Source organism: Lepidochelys olivacea, assembly GCF_965140295.1.
Source record: "Lepidochelys olivacea isolate rLepOli2 genome assembly, chromosome: 23".
Taxonomy (NCBI): Eukaryota; Metazoa; Chordata; order Testudines; family Cheloniidae; genus Lepidochelys; species Lepidochelys olivacea.
The window spans coordinates 6,265,701-6,291,868 of record NC_140433.1 but is presented as its reverse complement, the minus strand read 5'-3'; the positions used below and the strand labels follow the sequence as shown (position 1 = coordinate 6,291,868).

Here is a 26,168-nt window from a genome sequence, read left to right as displayed (position 1 = left end):
GATAAGGATATTAGTGTGTAAGGCTCTTTCACTGGTAAAAGATCCCATAAACCCGCAAAAAGTAAGGTTACGCCTGAGCCCTAGGAACTGGGAAAGGGTGGTGCCTAAATTAAGAGGGCTACACTCTGAGCCCTAGGAACTGGGTAAAGGTGGGTGCCCCTAGAATGTGCGAGTAACAGAGAATTTTGTGTGGGTAACACCAGGACTCACCTGCCGCCCGCAGAGCTGGGTTGGGAGGAGCTGATGCAGAGCCTACCTGCCTGCCCAATTGGGGCATGGCGGGGAGAGAGCCAAGGTCCCGGGAGGCTGAGAAGGCAGGACGGGCCCTCACGGGAGGCAAACCCAACTACCGACCCTGCTCCTCAAAAGCCAGGCACTGTCAGCATCCCTCCTCCTCCAGCAGCAGCTGCTCTTCCCACCCTCCCAGTGGCGGAGGTCAATGGCATTTACTGCGGGAACCGGACATTTGGTGTCCGGTCAGCATAACTGCCTGGACACTTCATGCATCTCCTTTTGACCAGACTTTCCAGTCAAAAACCAGACACCTGGTAACCCGAGGACTGAGTAGACCTGGGCTGCTTGTTGTAGGGTCCCTGGGCTGGAACCTGGGGTAGCACGCAGGCCCAGGCTCCCCAGCCGGCCATGGGGATAGTGGCCTAAAGCCCAAGGAGGGGCTGAGCACCATATGGAGATGGCCTGTGGACAGGGTCCTGCTGGACTCTATAACCCCAGAAGGGGTGGACTACATGTTGCGCTGGCCGGAGGGCCAAGTGCCTGGGAATAAGGCTATTGCAGAGCAAACAGCGAGGGGGCAACCGCCGCAGCAAGAGCCCCATTCCCTGATCTGGACCCAAAGAGGCTCTTTAGCGGTGGATATCAACCCCATGACAATAGGTGGGGAATGCGGGCAAAGGTTCACCATGAAACGAGGGAAGACTAGGGGTCATCAGTTAGAATATGGAGCCACCGTACGTGGAAGCCTTCACGGGAGGAAGGGCTGCGCTCCCAAGCTGCGAACAGAGGGGCAGGCTTAGTTACCTGAGTCCCCTGGTCAGCTGTGGGGAGCAGCCGGAGCAAGTCCAGGCACAGCCCCTGGAAAACCAGCACAGACACAGGCAGGGGCAGGCGGACCTGCGGAGACACCTGCTGCTCTTGGAGGTGCAACGTCAGTGGCTGATGGGGATCCTGTGAAGGGAAACCCCCACAGGCCATGGGCATCCAGGAAGGGAACAGCAGCAGGGTCCAGGAGCCCAAAAGCACAGCCTAGGGTATGTTTGGCCTGTGGCAGGCCCTTATATGAACCACGAGGAGCATGCCAGCCCCGGTGGGGTGGGGGTGGGCAACTGGGTGAAAACGTCGAAGAACGGCCTGCCGGCAGGGCAAGGCTGAGGGTGTGTTTTGGATGCCAAGAAGCCGGGTCAAAAGATGCTGACTTCGCAGGAAACAGAGAGTGGGCAACGGAAAGACTGCAGGGCTGCAACTAGTGGGGCAGGCCCCTGTGGCGATACGGACGTGCTACAGGGTGTGATTCCCAGAGACCCCCCGGGGCAGGCTCCTGTGCAGATACAGACAGGTTACAGGACATCTCTCCCAGACAGACCCCGCCAGGGCAGGCTCCTTTGTGGATATGGACGGGTTACAGGGTGTCCCTCCCAGAGACTGCCCAGGCCAGGCCCCTGTGGGGATACGGAGGGGATACAGGGCGTCCCTCAAAGACAGACCCCAGCTGTAAGACCCTTTAATGCTCTGCCAGGTATGGCCAGGTTCGCTGAAATAAGGTCTGGGAGGGCTGCGCCGCCTGGTGGCAGAACCATACAGTGCAGTTTAGCACCCCATTGTGGCATGGACCCAAGGGGCCAGGAGGGGTGGCCTCTCGCAGGGCCAGGCAGGAGGCAGGCAACGTGGAAGTGGCGGCGACGCCCGTGGACCTCGCCATTCACCCCGCAGTCGCTCGGAGGACACAGAGGGCTAAAAACCAAGGGTGGGTGAGACAGAAGAGGCTGCAATTGGGTCTGGCCCAGACACGGGACCGGCTCCGGTGGGCCTGCAGCCCCGGCGGGGAGGGGCTTGGGGGGCAGTGGAGCGAGCGTGGAGGATTCAGGTGACACTAGTCACCGTAGCACAGGCCTTGTGAGCAGAGGCCCAAGAGTCCCTGCGGAAGCAGGACCGGACATGAGGGAAGAAAAGGAGCAAGTGCAGCCAGTGGCAGGCAACCTGGAGCAGACGTGAGTTGCCCTGTGGGCGCAGCCTAAGACATCTTCCCCCACGAGGCAGGCAGGGTGTGTGGTGGGTGTGCACCCCACACCAGCCCTGAGAGGGTTAACTAGGGCCTGGCCTCTCCTGGGTGGGGGAAGGCCCAAGTTCATGGACATGGAGCCGGGCTGGGCCGGCATTAGATGGCCAGGAAGGCACGAGCAGGAGGGGGCTGCAGTCACTGCCTGGGACAAGGGAGGTCCTCAGGAGGTGGGAGGGCAGGGGGGGACCAAGCCCTGCAAGGCTGCCCTGGAGCAAGGAGTGGGCAAGAAGCTGGGCGAGGTGAGGGAGCCCCTGGGACCCAGGACCAGGCAGGAGAAGACGGAGAGGCTGGTAGGAGGCAGTCCAGGGAAACAGCAACAGGGATGGGGCCTAAGCAGACCTGGCCTGCTTGCTGTAGGGGCCCTGGGCTGGAACCCGGGGTAGCGGGTGGGCCCGGGCTCCCCTGCCGGCCATGGGGATAGCGGTCCAGAGTCCGAGGAGGGACTGAGCAACACCTGGAGATGGCCTTTGGCCTGGGGTCCTGCTGGGAGCAGGGGGAGCTCTGGGGTGCCACGTTCCCAGCTCAGGGTGCCAGCTGCCTTGGGGTTGATGGTGCCAAGTGCAGGGGGCACCTGAGATACAGACCATGGTGTAGACCCTGGGCCATGACCCAGCCCTGCTGGCCCCCACCTCCCCTCCCGCCGGTTCCCCCCTCCCCTTGCTCTGCCCTGCTGGCCCCCCCCTCCCCTCCTGCCAGTTCCCCCCTCCCCTTGCTCTGCTCAGCTCTGTGCTGGGTTAAGGGATCACGTCTAGGGGGGCATCCCAGGGGCAGCCGCTGCCCAGACAGTGTGGGATGGGCTCCATGCAGCCCCCCTCCCCCACCTGTGTCTTGCTTCTGGACCAGTGCCCAAGCTGAGCATCCCCCTCCCTTCCCCGACTGCTCAGGGGCTGGGTGGGCAGCGATTACGGGGTGGGAGGGCCCCTGCTGTGACCCACGCCACCTACTCTCCCAGCCTCGGGAGCTCCCCCTGCTGGTGGCTGGGAGCCATTCCCACCCCCTGTGCCCAGTTGTGGCCGCAGTGAAGGACCCTGCCCAGCGGATTTTTCCACCAGCGTTTTTATTAAAGTGTAAATCTGAGTGGAGCTTTGCGGGCGCCAGGGCTGCGCCTGCCCCACGGCACCAGGGGGTGGCCCCAGGCCAAGTCCAAGAAGGGTCCACCGGACTAAAAACAGTGTGGAGAGGCGGGGGGGGGGGGGTTGGGGCTCGGACACAACAGGCTGCCAGCCCCTGGGCTCCCAACCAATCACAGACCCTGAATTCACTTAGGTCCAAGCCCCCCTGCCCCCCCGGGGAAACCAGACCCCTCCAGCCCTGAGGAGCCAGGGGCCTGCCCCTTCCCCACCCCCACCCCGCAGGGCCAGGCCCTGCCGGGCTCATGCTGGGGCTGCGGCTTGGAGGCAGGAAGCAGGCAGGGCCCAGCACGCCGTGCCACTCGGCCCAAGGCAGTGGGTGGCATGCAGGGGCCTCTTGTTAGGGCAGGCTGCACCCGGTGCTACAGCCCAGGGTGGTGGCCGAATCACAGGGGCCCCTCTCAGTCACCCCCGCCACCTCCGGAGCCCTGAATGTCCAGGGAGCTGCCTCCTGCCCCAGCCCCACAACACACAGGGCCAGGGGGGCAGCGCAGGGGCTGAAGTGTAGGCAGGTTCCTGACCAGGAGAGGGGCCTCAGTCCCTTTCCCTGAGGCGGGAGGTGTCACCGGCGAGGAAAGGGTCCGGGGGGAGCAGCGGGGGGGGGGCAGGGGCATCATTGCTGTGAGTCGGACTGGGGCAGTCGCTCATTCTGGCTTCGCTTTGGCACTTGGAAGCTTGGCCTGAATCCTAAAGGGGAGAAAGAGAAACATCACCACGGCGGTTTAATACCCCCTGGCCTGGGCTGGAGCCCCTCCCCCGCCTCCTCGGCACCCACGCATGGCAAGACGGGCACAGAGTCACTGGGTTACCCATGCTCCAGCCCTGTCTCCCCAGGTCTGACCCCCTGGCACTCAGCCCCCCGGGCCAGCCCCTAGAGGGGAGCATGCTCACATCCCGCAGGACACCTGGGCTGGGCAGGGCTGGACGGGCAAAGGAGTCACTGCAGGGCGTTCAACCCAGCAGCCCCGCAGGGAAATACCGTGGGGACACCGTGCTGCAGGCCCTCTCCCCCTGCCTTCAGTGCTGACCCCAATACCCCAGCAGTGGGGCAGGGAGCTCATCAAGGAGTGCTGTCGTGCAAGGGCAAGGGGCTGGGGGCTCGGCAGGTGACACTGTGCTGCAGGGAGCTCAGCAGGGGGCGCTGTGCTGCGGGGAGCAGGGCTGGGGGCTTGGCGGGGGGGTGCCACACTGCCGGGACTGGGGGCTCGGCGGGGGGGTGCCGCACTGCAGGGGGTGTCATCTCTGGGCTGTGTTGTGGGGTCACTACAGCTGCCTGGGAGACAATGAGCTGTGGCCCCTGTGTGGTTCCTGGCAGAGCCAGGAGCTCGTCCCCTCCCTCCATGGCAGACACGGGTAGGGTGACCAGCTGTCCCGATTTTATAGGGACAGTCCCGATTTTGGGGTGTTTTTCTTATATAGGCTCCTATTACCCCCCCACCCCCATCCTGATTTTTCACACTTGCTGTCTGGTCACCCTAGACACAAGGGGTGCAGGGGGCCCTTACTTGGCTCTGAGGTTACTCAGCTGGTTCCTCACCAGCCCAACGTACTGGTCGATCTGTGCCTGGAACAGATGAAGTGAGAGGTAAACGGGGGCTGTGGGGGGGGTCTGGGCAACAGCCCCCACCAGAGACCATCGCAGAACTATGGGGCCCCTGGAGAGCCAGGACTCACTGCCTGGGGTGCCCCCGACGCCTCCGGGGATCCCTGAACAAAGGTGAGAGCTCCAGGGAATGTTGGGGTTGGTCCTGCTCTGAGCAGGGGGTTGGACTCGAACCTCCTGAGGTCTCTTCCAACCCTGCTATTCTACGATTCTATGAATGGGACACGGGGCCTGTCCCCTCTAGGGGGCGCCATCTCCCATCCAGCCCCAGGGTGGGGGAATAGCTAGCTCAGGGGGGCAGGGAATGGGACATGGGGCCTTTCCCATCTAGGGGGCGCTGGATCCCAGCCGGCCCTAGGGCGGGGGACTCCCTAGCTCAGAAGGTGGGGAGTGGGACATGGGGCCTTTCCCCCCTAGGGGGTGTTGTGTCTCTCCTGCCCTGGGGCGGGTGCAGAGCCAGACGGCTCCTGGGGCTGCAGAACTGCCAGCAGCAGCCCGTGAGCTGGGGTGCGCTGGTCAGGCTAGCCCCTCCCGATGGCGCACGTGGCCCTGAGCCACCCCCCGACCACTCACCTGGTGCTGTCGGTAGAGCAGGGGGAAAGTAAATGCACTTATCACACCTGGGGGCAGAAAGGGGCAGGTCAGAAACACACACCCCCTGCTGCTCCCAGCATCCCCTGCTGGGGGAGGCCCCCACAGCCAGCACTACCCACCTGCTGCCTACACGGTGGTCCTGCCCCGCACACACCCCCTCCCCGACCCCCCTTCACCCCCGTCCGCCCTTACCCAGGATGAGCAGCGTCAGCCCGTTGAACACGGCTCCCACGTAGGTGAGGATGTAGAACAGGAAGGCGAACTGCAAGCAAGAGAGAGCACAGTGAGAGTGGGGCAGGCCTCCCTCCCCCCCGCCCATCCAGGGGCTGCAGCCTGCCCCAGCCTGCCAGGGAGCAGCAGCCCCACGTGGGGGGAAGGAGCCGGGCTGGTTCTGCTCAGCAGAGACTCATGCAGGTCCCTGCTCCCAGCCTCCAGCAGGGGTCGCTGAGCAGCCAGGGCTTCCTGCCCAGGGAAGCTGGCAGGTGCACAGCAGGGCTGGGGAGAGGGAGCAGTTCCCTGCTAGTCTTGTGGGTTCATGGCCATGGCTCTTGGCCTGACGCCTGAGACCCACAGAGACCAGCGTCCAGCTGCGACCCACTCTGTCCTGGGCGCATCCGTCCAAGCCGGCAGCCCCACCTGGCCCCGCGTGCCCGCTCCCTGCCAGGGATGCTAGTAGCAGGTTTTCGCCCGGAACACCAGGTCGAAAAGGGACCCTGGTGGCTCCGGTCAGCACCGCCGACCAGCCGTTAAAAGTCCGGGTGGTGGTACTGCAAGGCTAAGGCAGGCTAGCCCTACTCCGCTGGCTGCCCCTGCCCCGATCACCGGTTCTGCACTCCCACTGGCCAAGAACCGTGGCCAATGGGTGCTGGGGTTTGAGGCGGTACCTGCGGGCGAGAGCAGCGCGCAGAATCTCCTGGCCCCCCTGCCTAGAAGCCGGACATGCTGGCCGGTTCTGGGGCGCAGCGCAAAGAGAGGACAGGCAGGGAGCCTGCCTTAGCCCCACTGCGCCGCTGACCGGGAGCCGCCCGAGGTAAGCCCATGCCCCAACCCCCTGCCCCAGCCCTGAGCTCCCACCCAAACCCGAAGCCCCCTCCTGCACCCCAAACCCCTCATCCCCAGCCCCAGCCGAGACCCCACACCCTGAGCCCATACCCCCTCTTGCACCCCAAACCCCTCATCCTCAGCCCAACCCCCCAGCCCGCACCCCCAACCCAGAGCTCTCACCCCTTCCCACACCCCAACCTCCTGCCTCAACCCACAGCCCCCTCCTGCACTCCAAATCCCTTGGCCCCCCTCACCCCAAATCCCTCATCCCCAGCCCCACCTCAGAGCCCACACCCCTAGTCAGACCCCTCACATCTTCCCAACCCCAACTCCTGGACCCAGCCCAGAGCCCCCTCCTAAATGCCCCAAACCCCTCATTCCCGGCCCCACCCCAAAGCCTGCACCCCAGCCGGAGCCCACACCCCAGCCTCAACCCCCTGTCCCAGCCCAGTGAAAGTGAGAGCAAGCAATGGAGGGAGGGGGGATGGAGTGGGCAGGGGGTGTGGCCTTGGAGAAAAGGCGGGGCCTCCAGGCAGGGGGCAGGGCCAGGGTGTTCGATTTTGTGAGATTAGAAAATTGACAACCCTAAATCCAACTCTCAGAGTCCCAGGGGCCCAGGTGCTGCAGGCGCGTGGGGGTCGCTGCCCGACAGCAGGGGCAGGGGAGGGCTGTGCGCAGACAGGCCAGCGCTGGAATCCAGAACACCGCACAGCTTGCTGCAGGGTACCAGGTGTCACAACCCAATGGTCCCCTCCCTCAGGGGATCCCCTGGGGAGACAGATCAGCACTGTATGTTGCTAATGCTGTTGCAGGCATCACAAAGCATTTTGGGAAGAGTTAAAGGTGTAAGTGTGGAGTGGAAAATTCCTTTGCAGGTTGCAAAAGGCCGAAGAGGGAGGGAGAAAGACAGGAACAGGTTAACTCAACGATTCAGCTAGGCTTGAAAATAAGGGGCAAAACTGCCGCTCAAGGCCAATGCACACACAAACAAGCTCCCTGCTGCTAAACAGCCAAAAGCCTGTAAAAGAAAAACAACTGAACCAAACAGACCTAAAAATGGGGTGCAAAGCTAGTAAAAATGCAAAGCTCAGCAACTGGGAACATAACAGTCTCACGACCCTGAAGCCAATGTGTTTTGGGGAAACCAAGAAAGCCTCAAAAGGCCGGTTTAAACTGGCACACCGAGCTTAAAAACCAAAGGTCCCCCCCAAAAAAAAACACCCCCAAAAAAACCCAGGGTCTTAAAAACCCTCCCAAGAGCTGAGGCAAATCGGAGATCAACAGCAGATCCTAAACAACCCGTCCACCCCTCCCCTTCTTCTTACATTACACCCCGGCGTGGCCAGCCTTGGGTAGTACGGGTGTAGGTATGAAAGTGGGTTAGGGCTTGGGGCACTAACGCTTCCTTCCTTCCTCTGAGTGACGTGGGGAACCCCCCAGTGCTCTCCGCTGTTATTTTATTATTTTATCAATAAACTTTAAAACTTAAACCCTTGGTGTACTCCATCATCTCCTCCCCTAACAACCCTGCAGCCTCAGCCTAATCACCTGATGCCTCAGGCAAATTGATAACTGAAATCTGTCACGCAGGCAGGGTCAGAGCCCGGGGAGGAGTGGGGAAAGACCGGCCTCAGCTGACTCTGCGCTGGGCCTGAGTGCCGGAGCAGGAGCAGCCCCAGCGCCTTCCAGCTCAGACAGGGGCATGGGGAGGGCAGCTGGAGGTCTGATCCCTGCGTGCGAAGCCATGGGGGTCAGTTCTGGTGCTTCAAGGCCGGCTGTGAGTGTGTGACGGCTGTGCCTGCGTCTTCCCAGTGCCCTGGCCTGGCGCCCGCCCTGCACCAGCCCCAGCCAAGTGGCCTGACCATCACCGGGCCACCTCCCTCGCCCACCTGGCGTGGCCATCACCTGGCCGCCTCCCGACTGGCCAAACGGCCTGGGCATTGCTGGGCCATGTCCCCAGCCTCAGGCTCTGGCTCTCCCGGAACCCCCAAAAACTCTGCAGAGTGGGTATCCCCCTCCAGCAGGCACGGGAAGCCCTTCACCTGCTCCCCACCACCCCTTGCTAATCACTGACCCCCACCCCCATGGAAAGGAGTCCCACATTGCTGACTACCCCCCCCCCAGTTCCTGCTCCCTCCTGCCAGACCCAGGGGTAGGTACCAGCTCCCCACCCATGACTCCCTAATGGCCAAGGAGAGCATATAATGGGGGGCTAGATAAATCCAAGGGGAGAAGGCAAAAAACCTTCCCCCACTGTGCCCCAAGCCCCATGGGAAGGGGGGGTAAACAGAGGTCAACACTTCTCCCATCCCTACTCCAGGATGCTCACAGGGGGCCCAAACCCCCTACACCAGCAGGGACAGGGAGCTGGGGTGACCCTGCCGGGGGGGGCAACACCCACCTTGATCGAGTCCACCAGATCCTCCACCAGGAAGAGGCGTCGCAGGGTGTGTGCGGCCGCCAGGATGTCCCGGCTGAGCCGTGCGGTGAGGCGCTCCAGCTGCTCCTGGGACAGCGGCAGGTCAGCGTCCAGCTGAGCCCTGCGCACATGGGGGAGTGGGGGGTTAGCGAGTGGGAGGGATCCCAGCCAAGCACCCACCCCATAGCATCCCCTGGGAGAGGCCAGGGATGGTGTAGCTGGAAGCTCCCCATACAGCCAGTGCCCCGCCACACTCCCCACAGTGCCCCCTGCTGGGAGAGGCCGGGGCTGGCATACCTGGGGGCTCCCCACACAGCCAGCGCCCCACCACGCTCCCCACAGTGCCCCCTGCTGGGAGAGGCCGGGGCTGGCATAGTCAGGTGGCTGCTGAGGGAGGAATTCACTGGAAGGGGAGGGGGTACTCATGCGGACGGGGTGTTGGCGGTACCCACTAAAGTGGGAGTCTGGGGGCGAGGGTTAGACCCACCAGAGAGGGGAGGCTCTGAGGGTTAATCTCTGGCTGGGAGGGTGCAGGGTTGTGGGGGATCATTCAGTTGAAGGGGAGAGGATCGGGGGGCTAGCCAATGGTGTGCTGGGGGACCAGGGGGACTCTCTGGAAGGAGGATGTCGGGATGGGGGTACTCACTGAAAGGGCGAAGGGTGTGTGGTTGGAGTCTTTGGGGGTCGCGCTCCCTGGCAGAGGGTCGGGGGGGTCACACTCCCTGGCAGGGACCCGGGGGAAGGTCACACTCCCTGGCAGGGCCTGAGGGGGGGTCACACTCCCTGGCAGAGAGTCGGGGGGTCACAGTCCCTGGCAGGGCTCTGGGGGGGTCGCACTCCCTGGCAGGGCCCCGGAGGGTTGCATTCCCTGGCGGGGCCCCAGGGGAAGGTCACATTCCCTGGGAGAGGGTCGGGGGGTCACAGTCCCTGGCAGGGCCCTGGGGGGGGGGGTCGCACAGAAGGTCCGGGGGGGTCACAGTCCCTGGCGGGGCCCCGGGGGAAGGTCACACTCCCTGGCAGAGGGTTGGGGGTCACAGTCCCTGGCAGAGCCCCAGGGGAGGGTCGCACTCCCTGGTGGGGCCCTGGGGGGCGGTTGCACAGAAGGTCCGGGGGGGTCACACTCCCTGGCGGGGCCCCGGGGGGCTCACACTCACTGGAAGGGGTTGGCGCCGTCGGAGCGGTGCAGGACCTGCAGCCCCTTGCGGCTCAGCCGCAGCGTGAGGGTGATGCCCAGCACGGCCAGGGCGCCGTAGGAGCCCACGCTGACAATGCTGAAGTGGAGCAGGCTCAGCAGAGTCACCATGATGCCGGTGAAGACGAGCGCCGAGGTGCGGGTGTCCCGCCAGTGCACCAGGTCCGCCACTGAGGGGGAGAGCGTTAGCGGGGCGTGACGGGGGGCCCTGGAGCCAGATGTGTCCATGGCCTGGGGCTTCCCCTGGGGACCCTGTCCCCGTCCCTCAGGACCCCTCCCTCTGCCTGGCCCCTCAGGGACCCCCTGCCCACCTGGGGACGTCCCACTCAGTCCCTCAGGACCCCCACCCCCCGCCTGGCCCCTCAGGGACACCCTGCCCCCTTGGGAACGTCCCGCTCAGTCTCTCAGGACCCCCACCCCCCGCCTGGCCCCTCAGGGACACCCTGCCCCCTTGGGAACGTCCCGCTCAGTCCCTCAGGACCCTCACCACCCCCCCCCCGCCTGGGCCCTCAGGAACCCCCTGCCCCCTTGGGGACGTCCCGCTCAGTTTCTCAGGACCCCCTCCCCCTGCGTGGCCCCTCAGGGACCCCCTGCCCACTTGGGGACGTCCCGCTCAGTCTCTCAGGACCCCCACCCCCCGCCTGGCCCCTCAGGGACACCCTGCCCCCTTGGGAACGTCCCGCTCAGTCCCTCAGGACCCTCACCCCCCACTCCCGCCTGGGCCCTCAGGAACCCCCTGCCCCCTTGGGGACATCCCGCTCAGTCTCTCAGGACCCCCTCCCCCTGCGTGGCCCCTCAGGGACCCCCTGCCCACTTGGGGACGTCCCGCTCAGTCCCTTGGGACCCCCTCCCCCCGTCTGGCCCTTCAGGGAACCCCTCCTCCCTGACCTGGGGACACCCGGCTCAGTCCCCCCTCTTGAGCCCCCTCCCCAAGCTTGGGTCCCTGGCTCAGGCCCTGGCCCAACACTGCATCTCATGCTGGGTCAGAACAACGAAGAGCCCCATGCAGTGAGTGCCCAGCTCCTGGGCACAAACCCTCCAGCCTGTGCCCCCATCAGTCCCCCGCCCCCTGGATATTGCAGCGCCAGGCCAGGGCACGAGCCGCCAGCAGGGCCCAGCCAGCCAGACCCAGGCCTGGACGGTTGCTGAGGTTCCCCCCAGCAGCGCCGCGCCAGGAGGGGCCCTCAGCCACACCCGGTCCCTGCAGGGGTGCTGGGGGGAGGACCCACAGCAGCAGGGCCGAGTCCAGGAGGCTGGGTCTGGGTCTCTGGCGGGGCCTGGGGGGCATCCTTGGGGCCGGGCTCTGCAGCAGGCCTGGGGCCTCGGGCGCTCCACTGGGAACAGCCAAAGGGTCAGGGATCTGGGGATGGGCCGAGGCCCCCATAGGGGTCTGGGCTCTGCTCTGGTGGGCACAGCCCTGGGGCAGGCACTCTGAGCGAGGGAGGGCTGCGGGCACAGACTGGGGGGAGGGGGTGACAGACCCTGGTAGCTGCTGCTTAGCCCAGGTCCAGTGCCCAGCCCTGATTGGGTTGTTCCAGTCCTCCCCACGGGCCAGGCTACAGGATACTTGGGGAAAAGGAATAAGGGGGCATGGAGAGTCAAGGCACCATCTGCTCTGGGCTCCCGTCGCACAGGGGGTCTGAAACTGGGCCAGGCATCCCACAGCAGCTCTGAAACCAGGACACCCCCCGCCCCCCGGGGCCAGAGACAGGAGACTCCCTTCGAATATAGAACTTAGGTGTGTTTTTATCACTTAGTTAGTTATCGAGGTTTAAAACAAAGAATCAAAATCACAGTCCGCTTGTGTACGGGTCTTGTCTCACTAGGATAGTCTGAGGCCTTGTTCTTAGGCTAAGGCCTTTGGCTAAGCACCAGGGGCAGCCAGAAGCTGGGACACGAACAGTCACATCCCAAACCAGATCCTGTCCTGATAGTGCCCATCACCACCAGATAAAGAAAAAGATCTTAAGATGGTTAAAGAAAACTTAGTTTGACAGCATCCTGTCTGGCAAGCAATCACTTATCAGTGGTTGTGAAACCCTCATTTCTGTATTGTTTTATCTTTATGGCCCCCACTTTTCTATTGTTAATCTGTCTGGTTCTCTAATTGTTTCTGTCTGTTGTATAATTAATTTTGCTAGGTGTAAGTTAATGAGGGTAGTGGGATATAACTGGTTAGAGAATTATGTTACAATATTTTAGGATTGGCTAGTTAAATTTCAGTAAAATGATTGGTTAAGGAATAGCTGAGACTATTACTATATAAATGGGTCAAACAGGGAGTGGATGGGAAATTGGAATCGTGTTTGCTAAGGAGAGGGGGAATGGGAACAGGGACACAGGGAAGGCTCTGCGGCGTGGGAGCCAGGAAGGGGACACTGGGGAACAGACTCTATCGGCATATATAGAGATAAGCCCGAGTGGTGTGAAGGGCTTCGGAATATGCTTGCTTGGAAACTAACCCCAATAAACATCGCATTGTCTGCGCCTCGGACTTCTGGTCTTTTGCTGCTTGCTGTCTGCGTGACAACCAGAGGAGAGGGTGAAAGGAAAACCCCTAACACTGGGCCAGGCATCTCACACCAGCTCTGAAACCAGGACCCCCTGGGGCCAGATACAGGAGACTCCCCCACCCCCACTCCAACAGAGCCAGTGCCCCTGCAGTGCCCCCATCTCAGCTCCCCCTGCAGGACCCACACCTCAGTGCCCCCTGCAGTGCCCACAGCTCGGCACTCCACAGTGCCAATGCCCCAGAAGGGCCATCTCAGCGCTCCTAGACAGCCAGTGCCCAGACCCTCCTCATGCTCAGCCTTGCCCCACACAATGTCCAAGTGTCACTGAGTCCCTGGGCGATGCTCAGGAACTGCTCCCTATGAAGCCAGGCAGGACTCTGGGGAAGTCTCCTTTCTGTGAGCAGCCTGTCTGCAGGGCAAACAGCTCACACAACATCTACCTTCCTGGGTCTGACCTCGGAGCATTCAGCATCCTCTGCCCCTCCATGCGCTTCCCCCAGCGAGTCCGCCCAGGCGGGGTCCTGGGGAAGCCAGAGGGTCCTGCCCCCCAACTCTGCAGTCAGACGTGACTCTCAGCCAGCCAGCCAGTAAAACAGAAGGTTTATTAGACGACAGGAACATGGTCTAAAACAGAGCTTGTAGGTGCAGAGAACAGGACCCTCAGCCGGGTCCATTTTGGGGGGCAGTGAGCCAGACAACCCCGTCTGCACTTCACTCCATGTCTCCAGCCAGCCCCAAACTGAAACTCCCTCCAGCCCCTCCTCCTCTGGGCTTTGTCCCTTTCCCGGGCCAGGAGGTCACCGGATTCCTTTGTTCTCCAACCCTTTAGCTCTCACCTTCCAGGGGGGAAGGACCAGACCATCAGTTGCCAGGAAACAGGGTGTCGGCCATTCTCTGTGTCCAGACCCCTGCACACACCTGCCCTCTAGGGCTCTGCAAGGATCATACACCCTCATCCCACCACCTAGAGACTTAAGAACTGCCTAGGGGAAACTGAGGCACCCCCACAATATTCAGAGGAAACATTAAGAACAGTCCCGCTTCGTCACACCAAGGCATGAGAGTACCCCGGCCACTGGCCCTGCGTGTACAGGGGTAACGCCTGACTCCCTGAAAGGCTGCATGTGCCAGCTTCCACCCCTCAGGGCGTGCCATATACTGCCCCACCAGTGCCCACTCCCCTTCCACACCCTGCCAGTGCCCACTCCCCTCCTGTGCCCGTGCCACATCAGTGCCCACTCCATGTATGTTCCCAGTGCCCTTGTTCCTCCCCAGGCAGATGCCTCTCTCTGTAACACGAGATGCCCAGGAGCTGGGGACACCCTGTTCCCACCCCCATCGCCCATCCTGCTAAGTGCCACCCCAGCCCTGCCCTTTTACATGGTAGTGGGGGGGCCTTGCTTCCCAGGGGGTTGGGGGAGGTCACCCCTTTGTGGACGACTCGTGGCTAAGTTTAGCTGCCGGCCTGCAGCTGTCGGGATGGTGCCGCTCCCCCTCCTCCACCTAGTAACTGACAGGCCCAAATGCCAGGCTGGGGGCATGTTGCTCACAGGCATTGACTGGGGTGGGGTGGTCACAACCTTGAGGATTGGGGCCCCCCCAGCAATCACTATGACCCCCAGCTTTGATCCCAACCCCCACAGAGCTTCCATCTGCCCTGCTCTCCCAGCCCAGCCCAGCCCTGCCCGCAACGTCCCCCCAGCCACTCCCTGGCCCCCAAGAATGACCCAGCCCCAGTCCCTGTCTGAGCCCAGCCCCCCAATGCCCCCAGCCGTCCTCAGCCCTGTGATACCCCCCCCACCGATGGGGCATGTCTAACCTGCGCTACCCATCGCGAGTCCTTTCCCTGCAGCACGGTGCGAGGGTCCCGTCGCCTCGGCACACCGTCTCCGGGTGGGGGCTGGGGGCTGCAGGGCTGCACAAGGGGGGAGCCCGGGGGCTATTTATAGCCAACGAATGCCAGCTGCCATCTCCCATCACCCCATCCCCCTTCCTGTCCTGCACGGGGGCTCGGCCACACCAAGGATGGGAGGGACAGTGCCGATGGGCAGCGGTGGGGGGGCAGGACGGTCCAGTGCCTAAAGCACAGGACTAGGAGCCAGAACTCCTGGGTTCTGCCCCTGGATCTATAGGGGAGTGGGGTGCAGTGATCAGAGCGGGGGGGCTGGGAGCCAGGACTCCTCGGTTCTGTCCCCAGCTCTGGGAAGGGAGTGGGGTCCAAGGGTGAAACGGGGGAAATCAGGACTCCTAGGTTCTATTCCGTGCTCTTCTGTGGACAGATCAGTGTGAACCACAGAATGCCGAGCTGACTCCAGCTGAGAAGGATTCTGCTAACTGGAACCCCTTCCCCTGCAGGGTCAGTCGGATACACCCTGTTCTTCAGTGCTGCACAGCTGTGTAGCAGCCCCTGCACCCCACCCCAGAGGTGGCTGCATTACAGCACTGGGCAAGGGATCCCTGTATAACCAGCCCCTGCGCCCCACCCCAGAGCTGGCTGCATTACAGCACTGGGCAAGGGATCCCTGTATAACCAGCCCCTGCGCCCCACCCCAGAGCTGGCTGCATTACAGCACTGGGCGAGGGATCCCTGTATAACCAGCCCCTGTGCCCCACCCCAGAGCTGGCTGCATTACAGCACTGGGCAAGGGATCCCTGTATAACCAGCCCCTGTGCCCCACCCCAGAGCTGGCTGCATTACAGCACTGGGCAAGGGATCCCTGTATAACCAGCCCCTGTGCCCCACCCCAGAGCTGGCTGCATTACAGCACTGGGCAAGGCTCCCTGTAAAACCAGCCCCTGAGCCCCAGCCCAGCCTGGCCCTGCAGGAGGCTGGAGCGTCCCCCTTCCAGCTGTGGCATTCTCTGGGAGGCATGTGCCAGCCCCAGTCTCTCCTCTACTGCTCCGGGACGTGCTGCTGTCAGCACCGGGGCTATGTTTACCCGCTGACTCGCCTGCCCTGGGATCCTGCTCTGGCACCAGCCCACAAGCTGGGAGGAGCTCTTGGGGGCGGGGACTGAGGCAGCCCTGCCAGCACCCAGCTGGGGACTCCAGCGCTGCGAGTTCCCCACGGCAATGCCCCATCCAGAACACCAGTGCGGTGAGCTTCCCCAGAGCAGTGCCCTGCCTGGGACTCCAGTGCTGCGAGATTCGGCCACAGCCCTGTTATTCACCTGTCCCTTGCCCCCCCCCCCCAGCTCCCAGCTTCTGCGTCTTCATTGGCTGCTCACCTATCATGTATACGCCCAGAGTGCTCCCGGATTGGTCCAGCCCATCCAGCTGCTGTTCTGTGATTGGTTCCAAATCTGCCGGCTCCCCCTCCTCCTCTGGCTCCAGCTCCTCCTCCCCTGGGCTGGGGGCGGCTGAGGTCTGTGGGGGGGGCTGGCTGCCCTCGGCGTAAGCGAGCCCGGGGGTGCCCCCTGCAGGACACGGCATCAGGGCTTTGGGCCCCGGGCGGTCCCCTGGTGCTGTCTCCGGAGCAGCCTCTGCCACAGGCAGGGGGGTGAGGGGTCATTGCCAGGGTCATCGCCTGCCTGACACCCCACGAGCCCGGCGGTGGTCCCCTCCAGCAACACAGCCTGCTCCAGCCCCCCAAGAGAGCCCCTGCTCCATCCCCCTAGCCACCTCCCTTCCCTTCCCCCCGCCAGAGCCCCTCCTCCATCCCCCCATCTGCCACCTCCCTTCCCTTCCCCCCGCCAGAGCCCCTCCTCCATCCCCCCATCTGCCACCTCCCTTCCCTTCCCCCCCGCCAGAGCCCCTCCTCCATCCCCCCATCTGCCACCTCCCTTCCCTTCCCCCCGCCAGAGCCCCTCCTCCATCCCCCCATCTGCCACCTCCCTTCCCTTCCCCCCGCCAGAGCCCCTCCTCCATCCCCCCATCTGCCACCTCCCTTCCCTTCCCCCCCGCCAGAGCCCCTCCTCCATCCCCCCATCTGCCACCTCCCTTCCCTTCCCCTCCGCCAGAGCCCCTCCTCCATCCCCCTAGCCACCTCCCTTCCCTTCCCCTCCGCCAGAGCCCCTCCTCCATCCCCCTAGCCACCTCCCTTCCCTTCCCCCCCGCCAGAGCCCCTCCTCCATCCCCCCAGCCGCCACCTCCCTTCCCTTCCCCCTACAGAACCCCTCCTCCATCCCCCCATCCGCCACCTCCCTTCCCTTCCCCCCGCCAGAGCCCCTCCTCCATCCCCCTAGCCACCTCCCTTCCCTTCCCCCCGCCAGAGCCCCTCCTCCATCCCCCTAGCCACCTCCCTTCCCTTCCCCCCGCCAGAGCCCCTCCTCCATCCCCCCATCTGCCACCTCCCTTCCCTTCCCCCCCGCCAGAGCCCCTCCTCCATCCCCCCATCTGCCACCTCCCTTCCCTTCCCCTCCGCCAGAGCCCCTCCTCCATCCCCCTAGCCACCTCCCTTCCCTTCCCCTCCGCCAGAGCCCCTCCTCCATCCCCCTAGCCACCTCCCTTCCCTTCCCCCCCGCCAGAGCCCCTCCTCCATCCCCCCAGCCGCCACCTCCCTTCCCTTCCCCCTACAGAACCCCTCCTCCATCCCCCCATCTGCCACCTCCCTTCCCTTCCCCCCGCCAGAGCCCCTCCTCCATCCCCCCAGCCGCCACCTCCCTTCCCTTCCCCCTACAGAACCCCTCCTCCATCCCCCCATCTGCCACCTCACTTCCCTTCCCCCCGCCAGAGCCCCTCCTCCATCCCCCCATCTGCCACCTCCCTTCCCTTCCCCCCCGCCAGAGCCCCTCTTCCATCCCCCCATCTGCCACCTCCCTTCCCTTCCCCCCGCCAGAGCCCCTCCTCCATCCCCCTAGCCACCTCCCTTCCCTTCCCCCCGCCAGAGCCCCTCCTCCATCCCCCCATCTGCCACCTCCCTTCCCTTCCCCCCGCCAGAGCCCCTCTTCCATCCCCCCATCTGCCACCTCCCTTCCCTTCCCCCCCGCCAGAGCCCCTCTTCCATCCCCCCATCTGCCACCTCACTTCCCTTCCCCCCGCCAGAGCCCCTCCTCCATCCCCCCATCTGCCACCTCCCTTCCCTTCCCCCGCCAGAGCCCCTCCTCCATCCCCCCATCTGCCACCTCCCTTCCCTTCCCCCCGCCAGAGCCCCTCCTCCATCCCCCTAGCCACCTCCCTTCCCTTCCCCCCGCCAGAGCCCCTCCTCCATCCCCCCATCTGCCACCTCCCTTCCCTTCCCCCCCGCCAGAGCCCCTCCTCCATCCCCCCAGCCGCCACCTCCCTTCCCTTCCCCCTACAGAACCCCTCCTCCATCCCCCCATCTGCCACCTCCCTTCCCTTCCCCCCGCCAGAGCCCCTCCTCCATCCCCCCAGCCGCCACCTCCCTTCCCTTCCCCCTACAGAACCCCTCTTCCATCCCCCCATCTGCCACCTCCCTTCCCTTCCCCCCGCCAGAGCCCCTCCTCCATCCCCCTAGCCACCTCCCTTCCCTTCCCCCCGCCAGAGCCCCTCCTCCATCCCCCCATCTGCCACCTCCCTTCCCTTCCCCCCGCCAGAGCCCCTCTTCCATCCCCCCATCTGCCACCTCCCTTCCCTTCCCCCCCGCCAGAGCCCCTCTTCCATCCCCCCATCTGCCACCTCACTTCCCTTCCCCCGCCAGAGCCCCTCCTCCATCCCCCCATCTGCCACCTCCCTTCCCTTCCCCCGCCAGAGCCCCTCCTCCATCCCCCCATCTGCCACCTCCCTTCCCTTCCCCCCGCCAGAGCCCCTCCTCCATCCCCCCATCTGCCACCTCCCTTCCCTTCCCCCCCGCCAGAGCCCCTCCTCCATCCCCCCAGCCGCCACCTCCCTTCCCTTCCCCCTACAGAACCCCTCCTCCATCCCCCCATCTGCCACCTCCCTTCCCTTCCCCCCGCCAGAGCCCCTCCTCCATCCCCCCAGCCGCCACCTCCCTTCCCTTCCCCCCGTCAGAGCCCCTCCTCCATCCCCCCATCTGCCACCTCCCTTCCCTTCCCCCCGCCAGAGCCCCTCCTCCATCCCCCCATCCACCACCTCCCTTCCCTTCCCCCTACAGAACCCCTCTTCCATCCCCCCATCTGCCACCTCCCTTCCCTTCCCCCCGCCAGAGCCCCTCCTCCATCCCCCCATCTGCCACCTCCCTTCCCTTCCCCCCGCCAGAGCCCCTCCTCCATCCCCCCATCCGCCACCTCCCTTCCCCCCGCCAGAGCCCCTCCTCCATCCCCCCATCCGCCACCTCCCTTCCCTTCCCCCCGCCAGAGCCCCTCTTCCAACCCCCCATCCGCCACCTCCCTTCCCCCCGCCAGAGCCCCTCTTCCATCCCCCCATCCGCCACCTCCCTTCCCCCCGCCAGAGCCCCTCTTCCGTCCCCCCAGCCACCACCTCCCTTCCCTTCCCCCCGCCAGAGCCCCTCTTCCAACCCCCCATCTGCCACCTCCCTTCCCTTCCCCCCGCCAGAGCCCCTCCTCCATCCCCCCATCTGCCACCTCCCTTCCTTTCCCCCCGCCAGAGCCCCTCTTCCAACCCCCCATCCGCCACCTCCCTTCCCTTCCCCCCACCAGAGCCCCTCCTCCATCCCCCAGCCACCACCTCCCTTCCCTTCCCCCCGCCAGAGCCCCATCCCCCCATCTGCCACCTCCCTTCCCTTCCCCCCGCCAGAGCCCCTCTTCCAACCCCCCATCCGCCACCTCCCTTCCCTTCCCCCCCCAACAGAGCCCCTCCTCCATCCCCCCAGCCACCTCCCTTCCCTTCCCCCCCTACAGAACCCCTCTTCCATCTCCCCATCTGCCACCTCCCTTCCCCCCAACAGAGCCCCTCCTCCATCCCCCCATCCGCCACCTCCCTTCCCTTCCCCCCCAACAGAGCCCCTCCTCCCTCCCCCCCCCACAACAGAGCCCCTCTCCCATGGTTCCTACCTGAGTGTGCGGCGAGGGCTCCCGGCTGCTCTGCTGCCCCAAAAGGGCGGGGGCAGGGCCCACCCCTGCCTGGCATGACTTGTGGCTCTTCCCACCCCAGGGAGCTGGGCTCATCCGCGTAGCTCAGCGGGGCATCCCAGGCCGAGAAGGGTTCCAGCCCCTGGCACTGCCCGGCCAGCAGCCCCTGCTCGCCCTCGGGCGACTGGCACAGGCTGGGGATGTTCTCCAGGCTGTCGCCCAGCGCGGGCACCAAGGTCTCGCAGGTCTCGGGGCGGGGCAGGGGGCCCCTCATCCGGCGGGCCAGGGAGTCCCGCCGCCCCCGGGGGCCAGGCTCGCTGGGGGGGATGGCGTCGGGGCCACCCGCGAAGGTGATGTAGGAGAAGGTCAGCTCCCTCGGGGTCCCCCAGTCCAGGGATGTCTCCTCCTCCTCGTCCTCGGAGAACTCCCGCGCCGTCTGCAGCTCCGGGAAATCCGACTCGTCATTGCCGCCTGCCGGGGAGGCGCGGGGGTTACTGGGGCAGAGAGGCCGGGCAAGGAGGGAAAAGGAACCTCAGACCCCTGCCAGGGACTGGACTGTGGGGGATCTGCCCCGCCCCCCTCCCCCCACAACTCCCTGATGAAGACCGGACTGTGGGGGATCCAACCCCCCAAACCTCACCAGGGACCGGGCTATGAGGGGCTCTGCCCCCCCTCAGCCTCCGATGGGGGACTGGACTGTGGGGGATCCAACCCCCCAAACCCCACCAGGGACCAGGCTGTGAGGGGCTCTGCCCCCCTGTGATGAAGTGGGGGCTTTTCTTGTTTTTTTCTTGTTTTTTTCCAATGGTTTGCATGCAGAAGGGGGTGGGACTCAGTTTCCCTGGGTGTTACTGGTTTAACGAGGTGATGGGAGAAGGAGTTTGTTGGTACAGAGAACCCACGAGGGAACTTGGGACCCCGGCCAATGGCCTGGAGAATGGAGACCCCAGCGACTGGTGACCAGGATGCCCAGCTCGGGAGTCACAGGCGGGTCTGGGCAGTGGGAGAACAATGGGCTGCGGAGAGAGGACCCTGGTGTCCTGACCAGCTGGTTCCAGCAAAGGACTGGCTGAGAGGAGAGGAGGCCCAAGCAACCCTGTTTACCTGGATAGAAGAGAATGGACAGAGGTGGGGCTTGTGGGCAGGTGATATCAGATGCCCAGCTGGAAAGGGGAGGTGGGGGGTGGGGGTCTCAGGGCTGGAGGGAGAGAGCAGGTAGAGCCCACCTGGATGCAGGGGAGACTTGGATGTGCTGGGCTGAGGGAGGCCAGGCCTGAGGCCCTGAGAGTTTCCTGTGCTGGGTTCAGACGCTCAATAAACCCTCCTGTTTTACGCTGGCTGAGAGTCGCTCTGGTCTAGAGATCAGGGTGGCATTATTCCCTCTGGGCGTGGGGGTCCCAGGGGTCCAGAGCGAGTGGACTCCCTGAGGGGGCGCACGGCGAGAGACAGGTGTGCTAAGGATCAGAGAGGTGCGGTTCCAGGAGGCGGAGGGGCTTAACCCCCCAGACAGAGTGGATCCCCGAGAAGGGCTGTCACACTGAAGGGGACCATACTGGACCAGGAGTGGGCAGGACCTGTGAGTCTGTGACACCCCATCATCCCCCCGATGGAGACCAGGCCGTGGGGGATCCAACCCTCCAAACCCCACCAGGGACCGGGGCTGTGAGGGGATCTGCCCCCCACACACTGTCAACCTCCCAATGGGGACTGGGCCATGGGGGATCCAACCCCCCAACCCTCATGGGGGACCAGGCTGGGAGGGGATCTGCCCCCCATCCTCCAGGCTGTGGGGGATCCAAACCCCATCAGGGATGGGACTGTGAGGGGCTCCGCCCCCCGTGCTGGGAGCTCTGGGGACAGGGCATGGGGGGCAGAGACTCACCGTCTGTGGAGTCAGGTGTGGTGGAGACAGTAGAAGGAGATTCTTCTGCAAGAGACAGAGGGAGGCACGAGGGTCAGTCTACTCCAAAGCCCCAGACCAGCAATGAGTCCACACACCCCTGAGCCCCCAACCCCTCCACCCCACTCCCTGCAGCCCAGCGCCCCCTAGCGCCACACTGGCGCATCGGGGCCAGCACTGACTGCCAGGGGAGAGCACCCTCTACTGAGCACCTCAACCCACTCCCTGCCAGGCACTGAGCATTCCTGGGGGCTCAACCATTTTGCATCTTTTACTACCAGACCAAACCCTGAGTAGTGATTCCAAGCAGCGCAATCTAACCCACTGCCTCACCCGATGCCCAGGCTGCGGGCAGGTGCCAACTAGAACATCCATTGCAACAAACTCTCTCCTATTCCCGGCCCTGCTGACCAGCGTCCTCACTAACCCCAGGGGAGAATGCCCCGTTCAGCTGCAGGATATAAGTACCTGTATGCAAAGACCCAGGGGATCTCTCCAGCACCCAAGCTGCATCCTTCCCCCACATGCTGTCTCCCACTCTGTTCCCCTTCCTTCCCCCAGCCCCTCCCAACCATCACCACCCCCCTTGCTCTAACTGCCCCCCAATATATGCAGGGGCAGTTTGCTGGGGAGACTCAGAGACAGGCTGATCTGAGCTGGGGTCCTTGGGATGGCTTTACCCTGCAACCCCCCCTATTGGGACACTGACTCTTGGGGCAGCCCCTTGGGGCAAACTTCTTGGTTGGAGGGCCACATCTGGATGGGGATATTGCATGCAGGGCCAAGAATGTAGGGCTGGGGCAGGGAGTTGGGGTGCGGGAGGGAGTGTGGGGTGTGGGAGGAGGTGCGGTATGCAGGAAGGGTCTCAGGGCAGGGAGTTGGGGTGCAGGGTTCAGGAGGGGTACGGCAGGGGGCTCAGGGCAGGGGATTGGGGCGGAGGAGGGGTGTGAGGGCTACAAGGGGGCTCAGGGCAGGGGGTTGGGGTACAGGGTGCAGGAGGGGTTCAGGGTGCGGCAGGGGGTTGGCGTGCCAGCAGGGAGCTTAGGGCAGGGAGTTCGGGTGCGGGGTGCAGGAGGGGTTCAGGGTGCAGCCTCTGGCCTGGCGCCACTTACCTGGAGTGGCTCCAGGATGGCAGCAGCATGCAGCGGGGCTAAGGCGGGCTCCCTTCCTGCCCTGGCCCTGCGCCGCTCCAGGAAGCGGCCAGCACCACGTCCCTGCGGCCCCTGGGTGAGCGGGGGGCAGAGGGCTCTGCGCACTGCCCTCCCCTGTGGGTACCCACTGGCCACGGTTCCCATTGGCCACGGTTCCCTGTTCCTGGCCAATGGGAGCTGCGGGGGGCAGTGCCTGGAGGCAAGGGCCGCACACGGAGCCATCTGCCCCCTTCTCCCCCAGGGGCCGCAGGGACATGGTGCCAGCCACTTCCAGCAGCAGTATGGGGCCAGGGCAGGCAGGAAACCTGCCTTAGCCCCGCTGCGCCACGGGGCTGGCAATCCCGCGGGTCAGATCCAAAGCCCTGGTGGGCCGGATCCGGCCCCCGGGCCATAGTTTGCCCACCCCTGCCCTAGCCAGACCCAGGGGGCCTATTTCAGGCTGCCCAACAGGGGGCACCACGTGCGAGCCCCACTGGCTGAGGCAGGTCTCTCCCCACAGACGGTCGGGCAGGTGCTGCCACCTCCCACCACAGTCTGTTCCGGGAACTGACCTCATCCCCTCCCCACGGCTGCTCAGAGCCCCGCCATGTTGAGGCCAGGGGGTTAATGCAGGAGCTGGGCCGGTGCCAGGGCCCTGGCAGGTGAAGGAGCCTCCTCCTGCCCCAAACTGTCCGGTTTCCTGGCAGGTCTGGTCAGGACAGGGGGGCTTAAGGCAAAGCCCAGCTGCTGAGAGGAAAGGGCTAGGGGTGAAGGGAGGGGCACTGTGCTGCAGGGTTCGGGAGGGGGCGCTGTGCAGTCAGGGCAGGGCTCAGTAGGGGGCGCCATGCGGTCAGGGTGGGGCTCAGCAGGGGGCGCTGTGTGATTGAGGCAGGGCTCAGCCCTGTGGTCAGGGGCAGGGCTCAGTAGGGGGCGCCATGCGGTCAGGGTGGGGCTCAGCAGGGGGCGCTGTGTGATTGAGGCAGGGCTCAGCCCTGTGGTCAGGGGCAGGGCTCAGTAGGGGGCGCCATGCGGTCAGGGTGGGGCTCAGCAGGGGGCGCTGTGTGATTGAGGCAGGGCTCAGCCCTGTGGTCAGGGGCAAGGCTCAGCAGGGGGTGCCGTGAGGTCTGGGCTCAGCAGGGGGTGCAGTGAGGTCAGGGCTCAGCAGGGGGCGCTGTGCGATCGAGGCAGGGCTCAGCCCTGTGGTCAGGGGCAAGGCTCAGCAGGGGGTGCCGTGAGGTCAGGGCTCAGCAGGGGGTGCAGTGAGGTCAGGGCTCAGCAGGGGGCGCTGTGCAATCGAGGCACGGCTCAGCCCTGTGGTCAGGGGCAAGGCTCAGCAGGGGGCGCTGTGCTGCTGGTGGGAGATTGTTGTCCTTTGAATCACTGATGTTAAGGCCCTGACTCCTTCACCTTCCAGTTCCCCAGGCTCTTCCGCAAAGGGCTGAGCCCCGACCCCAGGGCACTGGCCAGCCTCTCACTTGGGGAACAGCCAGTAACGCTGGTGCCTGGGGTCAGCCCTGCCTGCAAATGTGCCCCACAGCACAGCGCCCCCTAGTGTGATTGCGGGAATGGGTCAGCCCTGCCGGTGCCAATAGCACAGCGCCCCCTACTGCAAACTGCAGGATGGAGTTAGCCCTGACCACTCCGCCCATCCAGTCCCGGTGAATAATGGCAGGGAAATGAAATTCCTGTTTTACCAAATACTTAAAGAGTTTTTGGAACTTTGTTTTTAATCTCTGACTGGGACCAAACCCCTCCTGCATGTTCCTGAAGCCGGAATGAGGTCGGCTCCCCGAGGCGCATCTAGGGAGCTGCCCAGAACAGAGCACATGATGTCTCGGCCACCCAGGGCCAGAGAAGCCTGGGGGCTGGGAACGATTTTCTGACAGAAAAGGGAAATTTTAGAGCAAAACTGAAATTTTCCTGAGAAATGTTCAATGTTGCAGAAAGTAGTAAATTCCCAGTAGTAAATTCCCGACAGGGACATTCAGCTCTGTGTGTGTGCAGGGCCTGGCACAATGGGGCCTGCCCCATGGCTGTAAGGTCTTAGGCCCTACCATAACACACCTAATAGCTGTAAAATGTACAGCACCTGGCACAATGGGGCCTTCCCCATGGCTGGGGGGGGGGTCCCTAGGCACTACCGTAATACACCTAATAGCAATTCAAATGTACAGCACCTGACACAATGGGGGCCTGCCCCATGGCTGGAGTTCCCAGCTGCTACAGTAACACACCCAATAGCAATACAAATGTACAGCACCTGACACAATGGGGGCCTGCCCCATGGCTGGGGCTCGTGGATGGTACCCTAATACACCTAATAAACAATAATCATTCCTGCCAGCACCTCTTGTACCCTGCCGCTTGATCCTTAGCAGCCTCAGGCCTGGGAGTCCCCCCAGCTCCCGTGGAGCCCCGACCACCCCCGGCCCTGCGTCCTGGGCCGGAGTGGGGGGTGGCTGGGTCACCCACCGGCCCCGCCGTCGGATTTCAGCACTGTCCCCCCGACCCCCCAGAGCAACGGCGGGGAGCGGCCCCAGCCTGGGGATGCGGATGGAGCAGCGCCCCTGGGGGCACCAGCTGCGGCAGGGGCCAGACTCCGCCCCAGGCCCTCGGCTGCCGCTCTCCGCCCAGCCCAGGTGCTGAACCGGCCCGGAGCCCGCGACGCGCCCCGCCCAGGGGCCCTGCAGCCCCCGGGAAGCCGCCTGCCGCCGCGCCCGGGCCACGGCCAGGCCCCGGGGCGCAGAGCAGCTGCCCGCGGAGCCGGAGAGAGATTCCCCCGCGTCGGGTCCCCAGCGGCCCGGCTCCGTCCGGGGACCCCGCGAGCACCGCAGCTGGAGCCGCTAGGCCGGGCGGGGGGCGCACGGGGGCACCGGACAAGATCCCTCCACGCACGGGCCCGATCCTCCCCACGCCCCCCCCCGCCCCGCCCGGGCCCGATCCTCCAGCCTGACCCTGGTCCCGCCCGCCGGGCCGGGCCGATGCCCCCACCCAGTCCCGATCCACCCTCCCGGCTCGGGGCCCGCTCCCCCAGCCTGCCCAGCCTGCCCTTGGTCGCCCCCCGCTCAGGCCCCATCCCACCTCCCTGTCCCGATCCTCCCCCCCGCGGGCCCGATCCCCCGGCCTGACTCTGGTTCCTCCCCCCCCCGCCCGGGCCCGAGCCCCGCGCCCCGCCCCGCCCTCTACGTACTGCAGTGGGCGAACCCCAGGACCTGCCCCATCGCCCCGCAGTTCCCTTCATGGGGCTCGCGGTGCGCTGCGGCGGCGCTGCCCCCCGGCTCCCCCCGGCTCTCATCTCCCCGGCCCCATGCTGCTGCCGCCGGCCGGCCTGATGGGGAAGCCGCGGCTCTGCAGCTCGCTGCCCCCTCCGCGCCGGCCTGCGAGCGATTGCGGGGGGGGGAGTGGGGGGGGCTGCGGAGGAGGGAGGGCGGCGGCTCACAAAGGCGAGGGGCGGGGA

At 64.8% G+C, this 26,168-nt stretch overlaps 1 protein-coding gene across 1 annotated transcript; it reads right to left on the bottom strand.

Annotated features, from left to right (window-relative positions):
* Positions 1–3,336: 3,336 nt before the first annotated feature.
* On the bottom strand, positions 3,337–26,112 carry RTN2 (reticulon 2). The gene is made up of 10 exons (XM_084612305.1): positions 25,902–26,112; positions 21,564–21,608; positions 19,664–20,152; positions 16,019–16,273; positions 10,241–10,448; positions 9,069–9,207; positions 5,816–5,885; positions 5,603–5,649; positions 4,932–4,990; positions 3,337–4,113 (listed from the first exon to the last, which is right to left on the bottom strand). Exons 1-10 carry the CDS (start codon positions 25,930–25,932, stop codon positions 4,071–4,073), a joined length of 1,386 nt encoding a protein of 461 aa, XP_084468431.1. The 5' UTR covers positions 25,933–26,112; the 3' UTR covers positions 3,337–4,070.
* Positions 26,113–26,168: the final 56 nt, after the last annotated feature.